Source organism: Leishmania martiniquensis, chromosome 36 (assembly GCF_017916325.1).
Source record: "Leishmania martiniquensis isolate LSCM1 chromosome 36, whole genome shotgun sequence".
NCBI classification, from domain to species: domain Eukaryota; phylum Euglenozoa; class Kinetoplastea; order Trypanosomatida; family Trypanosomatidae; genus Leishmania; species Leishmania martiniquensis.
The window spans coordinates 864,113-885,728 of NC_090171.1; the positions used below are offsets into that span (position 1 = coordinate 864,113).

Consider the following 21,616-nt stretch of genomic DNA (forward strand, 5'->3'; position numbering starts at 1 on the left):
CGCCACTGCTTTGGCGCGCCGGCACCGGCGTGCGCTGCTCAACGCCCCCACGGACAATGCCGTTGCTTGGTTGTTGTCGATGGTGTGTTGACGAGTGTCAGGCGCAACAGAAGAGGCCCTCAAACGTCCCTTCTCCCGCCCGCCTGCGGGCCAGCCCACAGATACATATATATATATATAATTTACTTCCACACGCCACTCGCCCGTGCAGCACGGCGAGGCACGGGCGGCCCTCAGTTCATTGCTGTCGTTTGCGCACTATAGATGAGTACAACCCATACACACACACACACACGATGCTGTCCGAGGAACAGCGGGCGACGCTGCTAAAGTTCTACTCCACCGTAAAGCTTAATGAGGCTCAGCTAGACGAGCTTGCCCAGGCGTACTGGGCCGCGACGCGAGAGGAACGGGGGGAGATTGCCAAGGTGTACGCCCACACCTTTGTAGATCCAACCTTTGTGCAACGACTAATCTTCTTCCACGATTATCATATGTTTCACACGGCGGCCGGCCCAGACTCCTCGGCACCTGCCAGGGCAGGATGCGCAGGAGCGAGCTCCTCCTTTGCAGGTCAGCAGAGCGACAGCTCTTCTCTCATGGCCAGCCGCACGTCGTTTTCTACTGTGGGAAGCCCGACGGCGGTCGCAAGCCAAGCGCCACGCCGCACACACGCCCAGCGCTTGCTCCGCTCCACGATTCAAGAGCACTTTCCGAAGCTCACCGGCCCTGGCCCGTTTGCGTTGCAATTCGGGTGTGTGCAGTCCGAGAAGGCTCGCGAAGAGGTGATCGAGTTGTACGCTTCGCAGTTCCTTCACCCCGACCCGCCCGAGCTGCATCGCATCGTCACATTGCCGAGCAACTTTTCTACCCGCACGCGCAAGCGCATAAGCGGCTCGTACTCTTGGTACTTGCGCTGCCTGGCCACGCAGGAGATCGTCTGCGCCGTCACTGTATCGGTGCATCAGCAGGAGACCATAAGGTTTGCCGAGATGCCACTGTTTGCGACGGGTGTCGGGTACAAAAAGAACGGCTTTGGCCGACTCCTGAACGCGGCGCTGTTGGACTGGTGCGCGGATGTGGGACTGGAGTTCCTGATGATTTCGGCTGATGTGCAGGCGATCCCGTTCTGGCGCCACTTGGGCTATCGCGCTATGACGCGCGGGGAGAAGAACCGAATTGACTTCTTTTACCAGCATGACTGCTGCAAGTTTAAGGATGCCGAGACCATGATTGGCTACTGCGTAGCCGAGAGAAGAAGCGGCGGCAGTGACGCCGGTGGCACGCGTCGCCGGGACGTCAAGAGCGGTGGATCGGAGGAGGTGCTGCATAGGAGCGTCGCGCAGGTTCTGGCGCAGCTCCCTCGCTTTGTCTTGCAGGGTCCCGCCAAGCTGCCGACTGAATAGGCGGTGCTTTGGAGGAAAGCGATGCTGAGAGATGAAAAAGGGTGCGTCCACGAAGAGGCATCATGACACGCAGTCCCAGAGGGCGACGGATCGCAGAGCCTTTGAGGCAGTGCGTGATTGCCCTTTGGTGGTGGAGCTGATGTGGCTGCTGTGCCTCTTCCTCTTTTTTTTTCCGCTTCGATTTCTCAGCGCTCTTTGTGTGGCATAGCAACTTGTGCATGGTGCACGCGCAGAGCTGAAACCGCTATGCTTCACCTTAACATGGAACAGGTCCGACAAAGGGGGCACACACACACACGCACACAAGCGCATCATCAGCAATGGCGACAGGGGTGCGGAAACAGATCAGCTGTGAATCGGCGCTTTCGGCTTCGAGGGCGGCGAAGGAAGGAAGAGAAAATACAAAACATTAGAAAAGGGCACACACCGCGTGATGTGCGAGTGTGTGTGTTTTCGGAGTGTAGGCCAGCTGCATCGCTACATCCCTGCCCCTCCCTCCCCACCACCACCTCACCCCGCTCTATCGCCTTCCTTCACAAATTCCTGCCACTCACTCCGCGCATCCCCCTCTCTCTTCCTCCTCTTTTTTCTTTCTATCTTCACAGAAACTTTCCTCTTCACGTCTCAGCAGTCACTGCCCGTCTCTGTCCTCCTCTACGAGTACACGTACGCAGAGAGAGTGAGAGCCGCGTACCAGCGCCCCGCGCATCCCTCGCTTCCCCGACTGTTCTTAATTCAGTCCAAGCGGCTGTGGAGAGGCGTTGGTGTCCGTCGGCTTCGTAGCCTTTCCTCTGTCGGTGTCGCCTGAACCTCTTCTTCCCACCGCCCTCGTCCCTCTCACTCTGTGTCCTGTTCTCCTCCTATTACTTAGAGTTGGCTCTCATAAAGTAAGCTGCGCACTTCTCTCCGTCGGTTGTTGGCTGGCGCGCGCGCTGGCGCATACGTGTGTCTTTGCCCTCTTTTTCTGTTGCGTTCTGTTTCCGTTTCTTTCCACCCTCGGCCCCCCTTCCCCATCCGCCTCGGTACGGGCTGTTCCTCATTAACTCTCTGCCTCGCCTCTCACCCTCCCGCTCACTACCCTTTCAATTTCGCCGTTTTCTTCGGCTCTCGGCTCCTCTTGACGAGTCTGTGGCTCTTCTCCTTCGCACCCCTTTAGCGCCCCCCTCCCCCCTGCTGCGTTCTCCACATCGGCTGCGCTTCAGCGAACACATTCTTTCATGTCAAAAAGAAGAAGGCTGTGCAGTAGCACGTGTGCGTGAGTGAGTGGGCTTGTTTTGGTTTCTCTGTGTGTGTGTATCCGCCGCTTTGTGTTTCCAAGAGTGGCTCGCGCCGTTGCCGTAATTGTGGCCTCCCTCTCAACTGCTTATGTGACGCAACGCAGTGGTGTCACGAGCGGCCGCCCCCCCTCCACACACACACACACATAAACGCACACACGCGACCGCTTTTTGGTTCCCCCCTCTTTCTATATCGCCGTCCCACGCACCCGTGAGATTTTCCTCGCAGCCATGAACGCAATGACAGATGCAGATGTTGTGCAGTACGTGCTGCAGAACAAGAGCAACTACTACAAGGTGCTCATGGTAGAAAGAGACGCCACGGAGGCACACATCAAAGCCGCCTACAAAAAAATGGCGCTCAAGTGCCACCCAGACAAGAATAAGCACAAGCAGGCAGCTGACGCCTTCAAATTGGTCGGTACGGCGCATGCAACGCTATCGGACGCCGCCAAGCGCAGCATTTACGATCGGCATGGAGAGGAGGGCGTGCAGCGGCACGAAAGCGGCGGTGCGCGTCGGTCCTCCAACGGCGCGGGTATGTATCGCCGCCGTCCAGCCGGGCAGCGTGACTTCTTCGAAGAGTTCTTCTTTGGCAACGTACACCAGGCGAATGGGAACGGATCGTACCCCGGCGCCGGTGGCGCACAATTCCACACGGAGGTGAACATCAATCCCAATGTGCTACTCTTCGTTCCCTTAATGGTTTTCCTGCTCGTGGCGATGCTCTTGTCGAGCTCCTACACTGACGTCGACGCGTCTAACCCGCTGTTCGGCGGCAGTCTCCGTGGCGCTGGCACGTCTGGCTCTTCCTTTAGCTTTACGGCCTCGCACAGCGAGGGCTTCATTGTGCAACGCACAACGTCCCTGTATGGGCTGCGGGTGCCGTTCTACACGACGCCCCGTATGTCGGAAATGATGGACCGGCGAAAGGAGGTGTACTTGTCGATGGAGCAGAAGGTACTGGAGAGTTGGCGGGACTCGTTAGGCCGTCGCTGCGAGGCGGAGTTGCTCAAGTACCGCTCGCGCGGCCGCAACGAGGTACCGCCGATGTGCACCGATTATCAGCACTTCCGCCGAGCACTTGGTTGAGTCGACTTCCTCCCCACAGACGCACACACTTACACACACACACACACACACACCAAATCATCGCCACCAGCTCTCTCTCTCTCTCTCCTTTCATCAGGGGGCGAAAAGTTGCGGGAAGCCCCCCCCAAGAGGTTGGCGAGAACAGAGGCTGAGGGCGAGCGGCGCACCGCTGGCGTTGTGGCATCTGCTTGAAAAAGGAGGAGGGGGGCTGAAAAGGTATGTGAGACAGAGAGGAAAGAAATATTTTAACGACGGATCCTGCAGAGAGGGATGCGTCGAGGAGGCGAGTGAGTCGCAAACGACTGAGGGCATACGAGGAAGGGAGGGAGGGGGTGGCGAGGGGCGCCTCCATGCCAAGCGCCTGGCACGAAGAAGGTTCTGCGCGTGTGTGTACATGTCTGCAAGTGTACTACCCCAGCGCTGTTCTCTGTCGCGTCCCCTCCTGAATCCCTCGCGCGTGGTCTGCGTTCTTCTGGATGCGTGCGTCTGTTGCTAACGCGTATACGTCGCCCCCTATGCGACGGAGGACGCGTGTGTTGCCCCTGCCTCGTCTCTTTTGATTTTGCTTCTCTCCTCCTCCCTCCCTTTCGCTTCGCCGCTCGCGCTCGCGCGGAGGGCGACTGGGCTCATGAGGTTGCCATGCAGTCTTCGTGCTTTCCCTTGCTCAATTCCACACCGTCGTTGTGCCCTCTTGCAATGCGTGTGCGATGGGTATGAGCCATTCCGCTGCTTTCTCTTCGCATCCCGTCTACCCTCGGCTGCTTTTTTTCTGCGGCGTTTTCCTTGTGTATTGCCCGTTTCTTTGGCGCTCTCACATGCGGATTTCTCTGAGCTGAAGCAGCGATGCTGCGGCGGGGTCAGCCGAAACACAAGACGCAAGTGCACCCTGCGCCTCTCTCTCTCACCAGCACGCTTATCTGGAAGGATGCGGGAGGCCCCTTTCGTGAGAGCACGCCATCCTCTTCTTCCCCCTCTACACCGTTTCACTTTCTATTGTTCCCATTGCGTCGTCGCTCGCCGCTTTTCTTCTTCTGGGCCTCTTTGTGCCCTCTCTATTTTGTGGGCCTCTTATGAGTGCGCTCGTTGCAACCTCGCCCTTTTCTATGTCGCTCTCTCCACTTCCTGCGGATTCTTGCCGCTGTTGTCATGGCCGCGTTGCGTCTCCGCATCATTGGCGGGGCTCTCTCTCTCTCCCTCTTTGGGTGTACTCGGACGCATTTTTTTCTCAGGGTGGGCGCTTCCCTCGCCGCTGTACGGTGTTGTTCTCTTCCACCCCATCGCTGCCGCTGTGCCTGTCGTTCGCGGAGCGTCCCTCTGCATTTGGCTGCGCATGTGTATGCGCTTGTGTGCCGGTGTTTCTCCGCCAGACCCCTTTCCCCCTCCCACTCCTTTAAGGGCGCCTCGCTCATTCTCGTGTGTGCGGCAGTGCTCCCTAAACCCGTCACGCATCACCCCCACCCCCTTTTTTTTCGTTGACCTCTTCAACCCCCCTCAACCGAGACAGACGTAACGAAAGCAAAGAGAAAGAGGGAAGGAGCGGTTGCTGCGAAGGCGACACGCACACAAAGCAAAAATAAGTAGGGATGCACCCTGAGCGCCGCAACCAAAGCTCGCGAGTGGTGAAGCGATGGGAGAGTACCTCACCCATAGCAGTCTACCCACCCCACCCCTCTTCGTCGAGTAAAAAGCGCAATGGGCTGCGCACACTCGCACGCGCACAAGAAGCGGAGGGAAGGGAAGCACAAAAAGAAGAAAACGAGCCACCACGTGCACCTTCTCTCTTGGGCATTCCGGTGCGCGAGGGGCGCACGAAGAAGCATTGCTCAGTCGCGCGCTCTCTCTCCCCCTCCTGTCTTCGCGTGACTTCTTCGCATCCATCGATGCCGCCGTAAAAAAATAGAGCTGAGGCTCGAACATTTCGTTCGATTACTCAACACGCAGGCGCACAACCTCACGTGGCGTTTACTCCCTCCTCAGGTGCATATAACGACGAACTTCGCCCGATGTCGATCTCTCGGAGCCCTGCAGAGGGCTCTGCAGACCTTCAGCCCCATCGGGGCCCGTAATTTGTGCGTGTCTCCGTCGCCTCTCTGTGTCGTGGCCCCTTTCCCACGAACACAGCGAGGGATCCCGAGTGGGATGGGCTAGCGCCACTGTGGTGCCTCGTTGAGCAGGCCGACGCAGCCCGCAAGGGCCGCCACGTTGCCTATTGAAACTACGGAAAGAGGCCGCGCCAGCGAGCCATGGACTCGTCGCGCTACTGTGATGTGGCGCAAGATATTTTTCCAGGGTGCTTTGTGGGCGCCAACACGAAAAGCGACGGCGAATGTTTCGCGGCCTGCATGCACTTCTGGCTGCTACCCCCACCCCACCCCCCGGTTGCTTCTCTCAGGTGACTTTGTTTTTAAAGTAAAAATCTGCAGTCCCCCTCGGCGAATGCGACGCCGATTTCCTTCCTATCAACTTCCTCCGCGTCACCGCGGCCGCCCGCTGCGAAGGCCGAATCTCAGCTTAGTGCCAAGGAGGCGTTGGCGTCGGCTATCCTACAGAGCAGCGCCGCTGCCTCTGATGGTCACGGGCGACGGTTGCTGAGGCAACAGATCCCTGGGACTGTACTTCTTTAAGGCGCCCTGCCATGGTGGCAGAGAGGGCAGTGCGTAAATACAGAGCAGTAGTAGCAGGGGGCGTCTGTCATGTGGGACTAAGTGGTGTCCGTGGTGAGAAGGCCCCATAGGGATGAGAAGTCTGCTCTTTGCGATCCGTTGTCGGCACCATCCAGCGTGCTCCTCTCGCCTTTACTGGTGCTAGACGCAGACGCGCGACGATATCTCTACCTCCTGATGGTACCGTGCGACAAGGCTACGGCGATAATGTGCGAGGGGTGGTGGTGGAATGGATCGTCATGCTCTGCAGCCTTGCCGCGGCGAACGCATCGACGTGTTCGCCGACTCCGCTTAGTTTCGGTAGTGTAGCCGACGAGCAGCGGCTGAGACTGGCAACTTAGCCAACAGTAAGCGCAGCAGAGGTGCGCTTGGGAGGCCACGCAGCACAGCCCTTTTCCAACACCTCTACAGCTGTTTACAAGGAATCTGAGGCGGCGGCACAACAGCGGGAGATAATGATTCTGCTGAAGCTCAAGCAAAGAAGGCGATCGCCGCTTGCACACGGTCTGCGTCGTGCTGCTCTCACGCGCTTAGGCGAATGCACGTATGCAACTGAAAACTGTATGCCCGCGAACGCACGTGGCTTTGACACGCAGGGCATTGCACGCTGCCGTCGGAGAAACGCCCTCACCCCCCTTCCTCCTTTCTTCCTCCAGGCGGGGGTAGTGTCCTCTCCACGCCCGAAAAGAAGCACAACGGGAGGGCGGGCTCCTCTCTCTTCCGTGTTGGTAAAGCGGTGATGCGGAGAGGTGTGTAAGCCCGGATACTGCACTGTTCGCTCCCCAGAGTCAGCCGCTTTTCGCCGAGCCCTGCTAGTGGCTTTGGAACGTACTGTCTCCCCATACTTCTCTGGGCTCTGTCATCGCTACTAAACAGTGCTTCCGCCCCCCTCTCTCCGCTCTTCCTTCCAAACCAGCTGGAGGATCTCTGTTGTGCATCTTTCTGGTGCTGCGGAAACGTCCTCGTCCTTTGTAGGGCATTTCATTAGGCGAGCGAGAGTTGCATAACAGGCAGAGTTTAACTTTCGCGGAGAGAGGCGATCTTGAGCCATCGCCGTTTCTCTACCCCAGCCTACGCCTCCCCCGCGCGAGTGCTTGCGTGGGTCGCGACGAGAGCTGCGTACGCAACGCACAGCGGCCCACTCGCTCGAGAAGACAGCGGCCATAAAATCCCCAGCGCACGCACCCATAGATACGCATACTTCACATTGGTGAACACAAAGACTGCCTCTCTCGCACACGTACTTCGGCGCGCGCATACACACACGCACACACACACAGTCGCACTGGCGCTCACCAAAATGTATCAAGAGGGCCACTGGTGCTCCGTCTCCATCCGTATCTCGTCCCCTCTCTTCTCTACTCGCACTCACTGCAGCACGGGCGTCCCGTGTGGCTCATCAGGATGCCCCTTTCGCCGTTTATACGCCCTCTTTCCCCGCTGCAGACGCAGTCTGCCCCTTTACTGCCAGAGCCGTGCTCTCTCACCGACGTCTTTCTCCGGCCTCTTCCTGTGGAGACGTCGGGGTCTCCTGCCAGTGCGTGGAATCACGGTACATCTTCTGCTCCTATGTCTGCAGCAGCGGCCCTAGAGCTGAGATGTGGTGGCCAAGAAGCGCGTCTCTCTGCGGGTGGCGCGGCCAACTCACCTCTCGTGACCACGGCAGCGCCGGCACCACCTCCGCTGCGGACTCAAGCACTGGCGCCCACGTTTCACAGCATGGTGGGGAATGTGCTAAGTGTGGAGATGCTTCGAGACAGCGACAACGCCCAGCTCCAGAGGAACTTTCAGCAGCACACAGCTGCAGAGGCTTTGCGGTCTACTTCGAATAGTACCGCTGCTCGCACCGGGTCGCGCCTTGGCAGCGGCGCAGTCACCGCTCAAGTGCTCTCCATAGATGACACAGGTGAATTCAGACCTCTGCAGCACGCGCTGCTCCCCAGTCCCGCATACTCGTCATCTGTCCACCCCTACGCCAGCGCCGCAACGGCGTGCACATGTGCGGTGCATAGCAAGCGCGCTGATGAGCCGCCGCCTGCTGCCTCGCCATTATCGCTCTTGAATTCTTCGGCAACGACGGCGGTGTCGGGAGCACAGCCATCTTGTGGCACCGCAATCTTGCGCCGATGCTCGCCTGTCGACGTAACGGACCAAAAGGAACCCTATCGCTCGCATCTGGTAGCGCAGAGGCAGCTGCGCCGCGCACCATCCCAGCCCCTCTTTGAACGGTCAGCCCACAGCAGAAAAGAGGCCGCGTCCCCTACGTTGTCGCTCTTGTCATGCGGCCGTGGTCCAACTGCTGTTGGGAGCGTTGAAGTGGATCGGTGCCAGCCTTATGCCAACGTGCCGTTAACTGCGCCGGCGGCGTGCTGCCACGGCGCTGCCGCGAGTGATCACACCGATCGCTTCGGCACGGTCTCGATCGAGGCGTGTCTTGCCGAGGGCAAGGACGGCGAATCCGCAGCGATCAGCAGCTCCACTGGCAGCCGCACGAGGGTATCAAAGGCGCGAGTCGTTTCCGCAGTTGTACGCTCAGCACTGTCGTCTGCCCGCACAGGAGCACTCGAGGAGAGAGAGGCGGCCGCTTCTACGGCACTGCCCCGCCGCTCCCCTCACTGCCCTTCTATTGACAGTAACGGAGAGGAAAACACAGCAGACGAGGCTGAAGAGGCGGAGAAATTTTTCGACTCACCACACGACCTTTCAAAAAAGACACCCGAAAGAATGCAGCCAGAGCTGGTCGCTAGGCTCTGGCGAAAGACCGCGCCAGGAAAGCAAAGGATGGCCACCAGAAGCGCACCACGGACTCCAAGGTCCTCTGGTGGTATTGTCAGTGCGCCGGATACTGGTGCAGCAGCCTCAGCGGCTGACGAGCCTTATCTGCCGCGCTACGTCTATCCGGCCTTGGAAGAGTGCCGCCGCTTGCTGGAAGAGATCCGCATCGCTAGTCCGTTGCTGCGTCGCTGCCTCACCCCACCGCGGCCACTGGAGGGCTCCTGGGATGGAGACGGTGCTGCCACTGTGGCTTCGGCTCCATTTGCGTCCTCGCCAGCAGGCGTGCCATCAAACGACACTCCTGCGCCAACACAGCGCAGCCCCATTGCCTCTCACACTGCAGCCACCACCGCCGCGGTGCCACGACGGCCAGGGGCGCTTGCGCCAAGGCCTGATGCGCGCCGTCTCTACCAGTGGGACGCGGCGACCGCGTCGGAGGACCTCTCATTTATGTGTGGGCCGTTTCAGCAGTCACAGGAGCGCTTCGCCACCTCTGTGGCCCGTCAACTGCAGCGCCTGCAAGCCGTCGGAGCGCGCCTCTATGGCAAGACTCATGATACATGGGCTCCTCCGGGAAAGGTGCAGGTGTCCTCGAGGCAGAGTCGGTCGTTGATTTCTTCCGGACCCTTGACCTCCTCCTGGGGCACTGCGGATCCCGATTTCGATGTCGACACGCACAACCGTGGGGACGCCAGCATCAAAGAGTCACCTTCTAAGCGCCTGCGGCGGCTCTTGCGCGAGACAGAGGCGGCGTTGCCGTCCTTGCTAGGGCGCGAAGTAGAGCCGCCGCTCCCCGCTACCCCCACCGCTATTTCGACAACTTCCCTCCCTTCCACTATCAACCATGCTCACGGGAGCAGTGATGGCTGCGCTGACCGCGCGCATCGCAATGCCCTCGCGGCTCGTGCACCCGGCGTGTCCATGACGTCCATGGAGAGCAGGTTTCCATTTGCAGAGATCTCCCGCTCTTTGGCACCAGCCCGGCCACCGATATCATCGCCCCTCCCTTATCACAAGTAAGGCATGCTCTATGTCCACTGGCGCGGGGTGATGGAGGAGAGGGCGACCGGGGGCGAGGGCGCGAACAGCGCCTGGAGAAAACGCCTTCGACAGTCAAGGTCGACACCTGCGTGGTCAGGCCGGCTGCTCGCCGACGCTATCGCTATCGCTCTCCCCCTCTCGCTGTCCCCTTATCACTCCTACGAAAGGGATGGCAGCTATTCCTTGGGCGGGGTCAAGTGCACGCCACAACAGAAACGGCGCGAACCCATTGGTGAGCAGGCGTGCATGCTCTCAGGCTTCCGCAACTGCCTCCGCACGCACCGCTCTCCTGACTCGCTTCCACTCCAGCGGTACGCCTGCATGCGGGTCGACATGGACTTCTATATGCGCTCTGGAGTCGCTGCTCGATCTTCATGACTCTGAGGCCTCTTTCGACACCCGACGTCTGAGATGGTGACGTCGCTCCAGCCTCTTTTCCCCCGTCTCCCTCCCTCCCTCTTACTGCAGCTCGTTCCACTTTGGCCCTCTGCTTTCTGTCGCCCACGCTGCTCCCCCCTTTACACCACGACGCGTACCATCCCCCCCCCCAAAAAATGAACTCTTGAACTCTGCGACGAATGCAACCAAAAAGAAACAACGAAAAGCATAGGTGCACGAGCAGAGGGCCGCCGCACGCGTAGAGGGACACAGCCACCCCCTTCCCTCACCCTCTCGCCCTTCCACTTGTACTACGGAGGAAAAGAAGCGGCCAATTCCGCATGCCGGCATGTAGGCAGCCGTACCTCCCTTCCCTCTCCCGCACCACCATCACTACCCCTTTGATACATACGCGCGCAGAACACCTCTACAGAGCCATCATCACCTCTCGAGACTTCACTGGCGTGCGCGCGGCAGTGGGCATGGGCAGCGACAACAGAGGGCGAGATATACACACGCATACGCATACGCCACGCTCGTTTCCCCGCCTCCAGCTGCTTTCTTGTGCCTGCCACGCCCTGGCACACTCACCCCCATACATGCATGCAAGCTCCCTCTTGCCTAACCTGTCGGACGCTCGCCCCCTATCAGCCACCGCTTGCCTCCTTTGCTCTTTTTTGGGGGTGCGCCTTGACCCTCCCCTCCCCCATCCTTCGCGTATCGCTCCTCCACATCCTTTGCCGCATCTTCTCTTTGGCTTGTGTGCGGCTGTGCACATTCGCTTCCTCTGTAAATGCTCGCGACAAGATAGCTCTCAGCGAACTCGCTGTTGTGCACCTTCTACGGAGTGTTTGCCTCACGCCGTCCTGAGCACCAATACGTTCGTTCACGCAAGCGCGCGTTGTTCGACCTAAGGGGGCGGGGGAAGGTGCCTTCCGCCGTGTAACGGGGACGACGCGCGAAAGGGGGGAAGCCTCCATGAGCTCTCCGCTCCTTCATCGTGAGCCGCTGCAGCAGCCTCCTCCACCATCTCCGTCTCGATGTTGCATCCCACGAGAGGTAGAGGAGCACTGCCACCAATCGGCACGGCGCCCTTCCGGGGAAGCGGCCCTGCGTGACTCCTTGTCTATGACGAGGTCCACTGCCTCTTCCATCGCCGACCTCATGCACGGCGGCAGTGGCGCTGGCTGTCATGACAGTGAGGGGCAACTTGGCCACGAGAATGATAGCACGAGGCTTTCTTCTGTCATTTTCAACACCCAAGACGGCGGCGGGGCCTCGGATGAGGAGACCGATGAGGTGCTTGCGGCGCACGAGGAAGAAGAGGCCTATGGCAGCCCTGGGCCTGCCTTGAGACGTGCTGAGATGCACACCGAGGGCGCGTCTCAGCGCAAGCGGGGCGAGCAGGAGAGAGCAGGGGATGCAGTCTTCGCAAGGCAGCAAACTTTATCGGAGCCGCACCGCGGCACGGATGTCGGTCGTTATGATTGCGCTTCACCCAACGCCGAGGCCGATGTGAACTGCAACCGTGGCGGCTCTTCACCTAATCCAACTGATGGCACCGAAAGGGCTGCTTTTGGTCGTGGAGAAGTCAGCAACGCAACAAGGCATCAACTAGGCTCTGGGGAAGAGAAGAAGAGGCGAACGCCCCGTGGTACTCCAAGCAGCAGTAGTCACGGACAGCACGACCGTTGCACCGGCGCCGCAGCAAGCCAGCGCTTCATGGACGCCACCCAGCAGGATTTCCCACCATCCACAGGCCGCAAGCTCGTGTACTCTGCCTCTAACGCCATGATTTCGTCCACTGTAGCTCACGATGACTTTGGAGGTTCAGACTCGGCAGAAGCCCTGGTGGCAGCATACACAAGATCTGGCGGCTTGCGGGATGGCCAGAATGGCCAGGATGCGGCACTGGTGGTGAGAAGGACGGCGGACTCGCTTGAATCCCGCGGTGCGCTGGCCATCCCCTGTGCCGCTGCATCTGGCGTACCTGACGCGTCGCCTTCGCTGCAGCTGGAAAGTGCGGCGCTGCCCTGTCGCAATGCGCTGCTATCCCTATCACCCCAGGACACAGACACCTCGTTCTCCTTGTCGTCTGCAGCGCGCGCCAACGCGACGCCTCCCAGAGGCCTTACTGCACGGGAGTCTAGTGAGGCGGTGGCCATGCTGGATGCTCACCGCTCAGCACCGCCGCCGGGCGCGCGTACTCTATTTGAGCTTGAGTGCACCGACGCTGAGGTGGAAAGCGCTATGTTGAAGATGGAAGAGCGGCTGCGGCGACACAGTGGCGGCGGCATCGTCGTTGCGACGAGTGCTAAGAGCGATGGAGGTGTGGCAAGCCAAGACAGCACCCCGGTTATCCAGTGCCACAGCGAAAATGCAGAGGAGGCTCAGGGTAGTCGGGTGGAAAGTCGACGCACGCCTTCTTCCTGGTCCTTTTCGGCCCCCCTCGACGCAACGGATGATCCGGATGATGAGGACACGGTGAAGAGCGCGCGAGAGGGCCACTGGTTCATGGACCAGCGGCCCAGGAAGCCGGTCAAGTGCGATGCAGAAAGTTTCGGCGCGCATCACGGCGGCCGCGCGCTCAGCAGAGAGGCAACTGCACCGACTTCGTCAGCGCACGAATTCTTCTCTCCGCCATCGCCACCAGAGGCCCAGCGCAGACATGTGGATGTGCTCGAAGACGCCTTGCGCAGGAGCGACTCCCGCGCGATCTTTCCTCGCCGTTGTGAGGGCCTCTTAACGTCGCCCCCCGCGGAAGGGTACCCACTCGACCGCGCTGAAGCAGAGGCTCCGCTATACATCTCATATGCCAGAAGGGATGCACCGGTGGCTTTGGGGGAGGCTATACTCGACTCCGCTGACGTGGCGACGCTCTCGTCGCAGAACACACCGCTGCCTTCTCGCGGAGAAGCACTTGCGCCACCTCAGCAGGAGCTCATGAGGAGAGGCTCGCAGGTGTATTACGGCACCCGTAGCCTCGGAGGCGAGGCTGAAGTGTCGCGCCGATCCCCTGGTCTCTCCGTCCCACCTCTTGGTGAGCCCTGGACTTTGGAACGGATGCCGAGGGCTACAGCGGCTGAAGGAGTCTCAGCAGTAGCTGCGGAGCTCATGTTGAACTCTTCCACGACACCGCCACTCACGCCATGCGCCTCGCGCCGCCAGAGGCCGCCGCCGCGGATGCTCTGCCCACCTACACCGTCGCCGTCCCCTCCTCGCTCCATTGCCATGGATGCCATGGTCGCCGCAGGCGCAAGGGCGGAGGGAGGGGAGGAGAAGGACGCAAGTATTATGCAGCAGAGCTTCCCCAAAGTGGACACCGACGCTGAGCTGCAACTTCGGCCACAGGTGAGCAGCGCCAACCCACTGCCGAGACAGTCGGCGTTAGAGCTCTGCGTGGGCCGAGCCCGCGTAGAGGCGGCAGAGGAATTGGTTAGCACAGCGGCGACTTCCTCGCCGTGCCGATCTCCATTGCAGCCGTCGTCGTCTGTGTCAGCGGCACCAGCAGACACGGCTTTCTCAGCTGCGGCTGCAGCCTCTGCGAGCGCAGATGTAGACCGCGAGGCAGAAGCTAGCCTCTTCAGCATCTCTTCCTGCTGTCAAAGGAGGGCGGCGATGAAAAGCGATACCGCAGGGGTGGGGCTGACACAGGCGGTGAAAAATGAAGAACGCGAGCCGGCTGAGTCACGCGGTGCAGCGGCCATCTTCGCATCTGCCGATGGCACGGGCGGACGACCTACGTTGTCGCTGCGCTGCGCAACCAGGGAATCATCGTGGCCTCAATTCAATCATAGCGGCTGTACTGTCGCTTGCTCGGCCCGCCGAGCAGATGGCGCCCCGCAGCAAGTCGGCCTCGCTGCGATCGAGAGAGCCGGCAGCGTTGGAAGTAAGCAACTCACCTCCTGCCCCATTTCTCACGGCCGCACTGCTCCGCGGAGCGCTGCAGTCACTGCCGCAGTACCAGTGGCTCGTCATGGCAGTCGCGGGGGCAACTCGCCCACTTTGCCTCTTGCCGCCACATCTTTTACTGGCGGTGAGCAGAGCACAGGTAGGACGCCGCCTCCACGATTGCAACTGAATGGCTATTGCGGCGCCTGCAGTCCGCGCAGCAACAGCAATGCGGTTCGCGGATACACTGAGGCGGAGAGCACGGTAGGCGCCCCGGGTGACTCAGCGGGCAGCATCACGCGCGGGCAGGTTATCTCACCGCGGCAGTCTGCCAGCGCTCTAAAATCGTCGTCAACAGCAGCGGCGGTAGGCGAGGAGCAGCCGCTCGTGCAGATGAGGCTCTTTTCGTCCTCCGCCTCATCGCCGTCACCGATACGCCCGCCTATTCGGAGCGCGAGTAGCAGAGAGGGGCTGAACAGCGAGACCCCGTCACTTCACATGTACCCCGTCGGCGGTGAAGTGGGTGGGGCCCATCTACACGGGGAGGACAGCAGCGAACAGGACGATGAGGCGCACCTATGTTACGGTCGCCAGGCTTCCGCACATGCGGGGCTCACCGTTGCCGCTGCTGCCAACCCAACTTGCCAGCGGGAGACGCTTAGCGGCGTGTATGACGACGGCGATGACGACACCATAGAGAAACTGGCGGATGTGGCGGAGCAGACAAGCGTCGCGGAGGCGTTGTGCCGCGCAGAAGCAAAGAATGTATTCTTGCACCACGAACTGATGTCGGCCCTGGAGCGCACCGCTGTGGCAGAGGCAGAGGCGCGGGAGCGGGAGCGGGAGTGCGCAGAGCTGCATGCGCTGGTGAGCCGAATGCAGGCAGAGTCGACAGCAATGCAGGCGACTGCGGAGCGGACAGCAGCTACGCAGCGCGCGGATGCCGAGGTTCAGGCTGTTGGTTGCACCGACTCTAAGGATGGCAGTGCAACCCTAGCTCTCTCGTCGCTGTGCACACCAAATCGGCTGGACAGCAAAGCGTCAAGCCAGCGCGGTGAAGCAGCACCTGAGGAGGGCGTGGTCTGGCGACGCCGCCACGACACTGTGGCCCAGGAGCTGGCCACTCTGAAGGCTAGCATGGCGGAGCAGCTTGCGGTGTTGGACCGGCTGGGCGTTAAGCCTCCTTTTTCGGAGGAAACAGTGCGCGCCGCTGAGCGGCGGCTACGGCGCGTCAAAGTCGCTCACGCGCCTGGAGCTGCCACGGAGGCCATTCATCCAGAAGCGACGTCTTTGAAAAGCGCACCCACCCCAACCTGCGCAGCGTACGTCGAAAGCGCCGCTTCACTTGGCTCCCTTGCGGAAAGCGCCTCCGCTGCCGCGACAGCGAAGAGGATGCAAGCGAGTAGTAGCAACATGATTGCGGCTCTGCTTAGCCAGCGCAAGCAGAACCGTCATCGTCAGCAGCTAGCAGCAGCAGCAGCGGGGGCGACGGCAACGGGAGCGGCTGGCTCGGCAGCCGCGCCCCGCGCGCTGGGTGGCAAGGAGAACCTCCCTGTTAGATAGGCTTGAAAAGCGAACAGCCACCGGCTCTCTTCTCCTTACACGGTGCCCCCCCCACCGGTCGCGTTCGCTCGGTTTGCCCTTCCCTTTCCTTCCCCTTCATCCACTGCCCGGCAGGTGCATTCCACTTAGCCCTTTGCACCGAGTTGCTTTGTTTTTTTTAGTCTTAGATTTCCTTCTCTACCGAAGAACTGGAGCGTGCGCTCGCATGACTGAAGAGTTGCAGGCACGTGTCTGTAGTGCTGTCGGTAGCAGGCGTGCTCTCTCTCTTTCGTACACCTTTGCGTTCTGTTTTTGGCTGTGGTTGGTGGTGTCATGTGCGGTCTCTTCCGCGCCATGCGCGGCAGCCTACGCTCATGCGCGCTTCTTTCTGTCTCTGTCGGTCGCAGTCCATCAGCACCCCTTCCCTTTCCTCTTGGTGCTTTGTGTGGGTGCGCCTGTCCGTTTGCTCCTCAGCTCTTTTTGTGTGTATGTGTGTGTATGTCTCTTACTCCCTTTTGCCTCAATGCTGGCGTGAGCGCCAGCATGGTCGTTGCTACCCCTCCCTCTCCCCTTTCCTTCCCCGCCATGCGCGTCGCCTGCTTTCGCGTGCGCGCGTCGTGTCCCCCGCGGTAGAGTCGATAGAGTCTTGTAGGATGTGTAGAAGATCGACAGAAACGAGACGGATCCACGAGTGCACATAAAGATGCACCTCTTCTGGGCAGGATGGCCCCAGTGTCGAGTCAGGCGGTGGAGACCAGAAGACGATCGAGTGTGATTCGGCATATGTGAACGCGCGTTGTGTGTGAGTGTGGCAGAAACTGCGGCCTGCGCGCGCTTCGCTTATCTAAGGCACTGTATCGTCGGCGAAAAAGAGAGGCCTGCCGTCTTTCTGTCGCGCCGCTCTCTCACTCGCCCATGGCGGAACGTTAGCGAAGCACCTCCGCCTATGTCCTCCCTCTCCCTTACCCTCCCCCCTACACCCTCACTCACACGTGCACACCGACGCATACGCCGCGTAGCTCATATACTTGGATCAGCAGGCGCTCACGCAAGAGGTACATCGTGCTCATCACGCTACTCTTTTCCCATTGCTCCGTCCCCTCTCAGATTGCATTCATGGCAGATCGGAACTATAGCCCCTTTTCCGGGTTCTCCGCCACGTCTCGCGGTGGTGGTGCCCGCAGTAACGGCAGCTCGGGGGCGATGGGTAGCAAGCTGACACCTGTGAACTGGGGGAACAAGAGCCTGGTCCCCGGCAAGTGGAAAGTTGTCGACGCCAGCGCGATCCGTAAGGCCGCCAGCGTGAAAGATGATCGAGGCGCCAGCAAGGCGAAGCATCTCAGTGACAGCGAGGCGGAGGAGTGGCGCCAAGCCAACTCCATCACCGTTTCCGACTCGGACCAGTGCCCGAACCCCATTACACAGTTTGACATGCTGACCATGGTGCCTCAGTACCTGAAGGCAAAGCTGTTGGAGCAGGGATTCAAGGCCCCCACCCCCATCCAGGCGCAGTCGTGGTCGATCGTTCTGTCGGGACGCGACCTGGTCGGCGTGGCGAAGACCGGCTCCGGCAAGACCTTGGCGTTCATTGTGCCAGCCCTGGCTCATATCGCGCTACAGGAGCCACTAAAGGTGGGCGATGGGCCGATGGTCATTGTCCTCGCACCAACCCGAGAATTGGCTCAGCAGATCGAGCAAGAGACCATCAAGGTGCTGCCGCAGAGCATTCGTTGCGGCTGCATTTACGGTGGCGCGCCAAAGGGTCCGCACCTGGGCCTGCTTCGCCAGGGTGTGCACATCCTCGTGGCCACCCCAGGACGCTTGATCGACTTCATGGAAATCAAGCGCGTGAACTTGCTGCGCGTGACGTACCTCGTGCTGGATGAGGCGGATCGCATGCTGGACATGGGCTTTGAGCCGCAGGTGCGCGCCATCTGCGGTCAAATACGCCCTGACCGCCAAACTCTCATGTTCTCGGCCACATGGCCGCGCGATATCCAAAACCTTGCCGCGAGCTTCCAGAAGAACTGGGTGCGCATCAACGTCGGCAGCATGGAGCTGCTGGCGAATAAGGATGTCACCCAGAACTTCATCTTGACCACCGAGGCGGCAAAGCTGGATGAGCTGAAGCGACTGATGGAGCGTCACCGCAACCAACGCGTGCTTGTCTTCTGCAAGACAAAAAAGACGGCAGACTACCTCGAGTTTCAGCTGAAGCGCAACGGCGTGGACTGCATGGCGATCCACGGCGATAAAGAGCAGCGCCAGCGCGAGTTCATCCTGGAGCGCTTCCGCAAGGACCCGCGGCTGTGCGTGGTGGCCACCGATGTGGCTGCTCGCGGCCTCGACATCAAGGAGCTGGAGACAGTCATCAACTACGATTTCCCTATGCAAATTGATGACTATGTTCACCGCATCGGCCGTACGGGCCGCGCAGGCGCGAAGGGTGCGTCCTTCACGATGATCACAAAGCACGAGACTCAGCTGAACGCGTCGACAGTTTTCCAGCTAGTGGAACTGGTAGAGCGCGCGGGCCAGGAGGTGCCTGGCTGGCTACGCGAATGGGCCGAACAAGGCGGTGGCTATCACGTCCCGAAGCGAAACCGGAACATGATGGGCAGCTTCGGCCGCGACGGTCCGCGCATGCGCATGCCAGGCGAGCAGTCTTCTACTAGCGCCGGCAGTGGTGGCGGCCATTTTGGCATGGCGCCGCACGCCAAAGGCTCGCAGGCGTTCGGCATGCAGGGCGGCTCCATTCAGAACAAAAAGTTCGAGTACAGCAGCGACGATGAGGACTCTGCCCGACCGGCCAAGCGTGCGCGCCAATAAATGCGCCATGCCAGACGCAATGGCAGCGAAGGCTCAAGAGAGGCTGGTGACACGAGAGATCGATGAGCGACGGCGGCATCGCTCCGCGGAGGCCGTGGGGCCCATGGGGCCAGTGCCTTCCAGTCCGTGGCTTCTGCTGCTCCTTCCCTTCGCACCCCTTTACGGTCACCCGGCGCACCTGTGCTGGGCTGCCCTCTCCACCTCTGTCTGTTCTCGTCTGATGTGTGCGTCTGTCTGTCTCTCTCTCTCCTCCATTTCAGGTTTGTGTCGACACGAGTCCGGGATGGGCATCTATGCGTGCGTTCACTCAACGCGAGACGACCCTTTCCCCCTTTCCCCTCTCTCTGTCGTCGCCGCCGCCCTTCCTCTCTGCCCGTTTTCCCCTTTTGCTCTCATAAAAGCTCTCTGACGAGTAACCGCGAGTTCGTTTTCCTTTGTAAATGTGCGCATCTCTGTACGCGCTCGCGTGCATACCCCTTCCCTCCCCCCACCCACCCACCGTGTGGGACTGAAGTGCTGTCTGCTGCCTCGCCCTTCTTGTCGGTGCGTGCGCGAGTAGCCCCTTCTCTCCCCGCTCTCCCTCGCTCGCTCTCTCCCGCTGCGGTCCTTTCCTCATGGTCGCTACGCCCTCTCCGATGCTTGGTGGATTCTTCCTTGCCTTTCCGGTGCTTACCTCTTCACCCTGGACGCCCCAGAGTGGCTCCCCCAGAAAGCACCCCAACGCCGTCGAGGCCCCGAAACAGGAGCCGTGTGCGTATATGTGTGTGGGGGGGGACTAAAGTCGCGCTTTCGACTGGGTGTATCACGACATGACCATGACGACGCAGAAGCGTTTCAGCGTCGGCCCACACCTCACTCGCTGGACAGGATTTCTGAGACGGTCTTCGCCCCAGTCTCTGGATTCGTAGGACGAAATGCAAAGGACTCGGGTATGTGCATCGCTTCCACCGCTTAGAACCACACACTTCTCATGGCCTTCACACGGAGGGGTGTGCGATACGCCGCACGGCCACCCGCTCACTCGGTGGGGGGGGCGCACCGGAAACTTAAGCGCTTCGTGGAGCTTCGCGTACTTGCGAAGCGAAGGACACACTTTCCGGCGTGTGGCGACGCCACCGGCGGGCCTTCGCCTTGTGCGCGCAAAGGAGAGGGGGCCGCTTCTCACGCTTGTTTGTTGAGCATCTCCGGCCGATGCTCGACACAAGCGGACACCTTAAGCATAGCTCATCGCAGTACCCGCGACACCGTCTGCCTAGCCGGCGGCGGTCTTGGCCAACGAAGTGTCTCTGCCTTTTCTGCAGGCTACTGATTGATGAAGCGTGGCTCTGCACGGCGGCCGACTGGAGGCAGAGCCCTGAGGCATGCTGTGCAGGAGGGTCCCTGAGCACTTGCGCGCTGTAGAAGCAGCAGTCATTATAGCTAACCTAAAACGCTGTTAGCAGAGCCGTGTTCGAATAGGCTAACCGACTGCTTCTCAGCTTCGCAGCGCATTTGCGCCGCGACCGGCAGCGTGTGTCCGCGCTGGCTCGAGAAGGCCTGTTTGCGCATTGGGCACGAAGGGACGTCCATGCCAAAATCACTGGCTTGCAGCGGAACTGCGTCAGCCCTCGCAAAAAAAAGGTATGCAGACATCACCCTCTCCTCAGCGCCGCGCAAACACGCCCAACTCGCTCGCAGCCTCCTGATGAACTTCAAAGTGTCCTTTCACTAGGGGTGGTCAGCGGAACCCTCAAGCCACGAGAAGAAAACTGGCGGGCTGCAAAAAACGGCTCTTCTTTCGTTGGCAAAGTTCCTTTGCTTCCTGCGGGCTGTCGTTGTTGTGCACGCAGTCACCGAATCTGCAGCGGCCGCGGAGTTGCATGATGGCGATACCCTCATGAGCCTAGAGACAACAACCTACGTCCACCTTGCTTGCAGTTGCTACGCTCAATGAGAAGCACTGCATCCTCCTATCGCTCGAGGCTGGAAGCCCGTTGGGTTTCATGCCATAGATGGCGCGCGCGATGGCCTGATTACGCGCATCCCACTCGGACTGCGCGGACGTCGCCTGTCGGGTGTCCATGGCTGCCTCCCATCCCTCCCACACCCGACGGGGTGTGCCGATGAGGCGCAGATGCCGGGGGCGTGGCGCGAGCGCCACGAGCCACGTTGTCCAGCCCTGCAGGCCCGAATGTGGAGAGCCCGCGCACGCCATCGCGGAGTTGCGCGGCTTGAAGCGGCTGAGGGCGAGGCGCGGCACGCAGGCGGTGCGTCCTGGGCGACCCGGATGCAGCCGTGGGACGTCAGAGGGGCGAGTGTGGGCTGCAGCTGTAGTGGGCCTACTAGTCGACGTGTTCGTGGTGCGAGGAGGACGCTGGCAGAAAGAGAAATGGCCGATACGCTGCGCGTCACTGAGTCCCTCACTTTGGCGGTGGGCTGCTTGGATTGTTCTCTCCCACGAAGGCCCTTGCAGGCGTGCGTGAGGTTGCTGCCTTTAGAAGGGGACGGGTGCGGAAGCGTGCACGACGTCGACTAGATGGATACCGGTGCTTGCGCTCACCGCCCGCCCACCCGCTGCGGCTGGCATGCTTGTATCTTCGTCTGTGCGCAGGGTGGTTTCTGCGCCCTTCCATAACACGCGGCGGCAACGCAGCCGCTCTTTCACTCGCTGGAGGGGGATGCCGTAAGGATAGACCGCACGTTAAGCGCGCAAGAAAAAAGAAAAGACCCTGGAAAGGGGTCA

General features: G+C 60.5%; 5 protein-coding genes across 5 annotated transcripts; all 5 read left to right on the forward strand.

Annotated features, from left to right (window-relative positions):
- Positions 1 to 296: 296 nt before the first annotated feature.
- On the forward strand, positions 297 to 1,406 carry LSCM1_00217 (uncharacterized protein; the record flags this gene model as incomplete). Its single annotated transcript, XM_067317869.1, has 1 exon — positions 297 to 1,406. One exon carries the CDS (start codon positions 297 to 299, stop codon positions 1,404 to 1,406), a length of 1,110 nt encoding a protein of 369 aa, XP_067173974.1.
- Positions 1,407 to 2,914: 1,508 nt separating this feature from the next.
- On the forward strand, positions 2,915 to 3,775 carry LSCM1_00218 (uncharacterized protein; the record flags this gene model as incomplete). The annotated part of the gene is made up of 1 exon (XM_067317870.1): positions 2,915 to 3,775. The coding sequence occupies one exon, from the start codon at positions 2,915 to 2,917 to the stop codon at positions 3,773 to 3,775; it is 861 nt and encodes a 286-aa protein (XP_067173975.1).
- Positions 3,776 to 7,842: 4,067 nt separating this feature from the next.
- LSCM1_00219 (uncharacterized protein) lies at positions 7,843 to 10,233 on the forward strand (the record flags this gene model as incomplete). The annotated part of the gene is made up of 1 exon (XM_067317871.1): positions 7,843 to 10,233. The coding sequence occupies one exon, from the start codon at positions 7,843 to 7,845 to the stop codon at positions 10,231 to 10,233; it is 2,391 nt and encodes a 796-aa protein (XP_067173976.1).
- A 1,377-nt stretch (positions 10,234 to 11,610) lies between these two features.
- On the forward strand, positions 11,611 to 16,086 carry LSCM1_00220 (uncharacterized protein; the record flags this gene model as incomplete). Its single annotated transcript, XM_067317872.1, has 1 exon — positions 11,611 to 16,086. One exon carries the CDS (start codon positions 11,611 to 11,613, stop codon positions 16,084 to 16,086), a length of 4,476 nt encoding a protein of 1,491 aa, XP_067173977.1.
- Positions 16,087 to 17,181: 1,095 nt separating this feature from the next.
- On the forward strand, positions 17,182 to 18,894 carry LSCM1_00221 (uncharacterized protein; the record flags this gene model as incomplete). Its single annotated transcript, XM_067317873.1, has 1 exon — positions 17,182 to 18,894. One exon carries the CDS (start codon positions 17,182 to 17,184, stop codon positions 18,892 to 18,894), a length of 1,713 nt encoding a protein of 570 aa, XP_067173978.1.
- Positions 18,895 to 21,616: the final 2,722 nt, after the last annotated feature.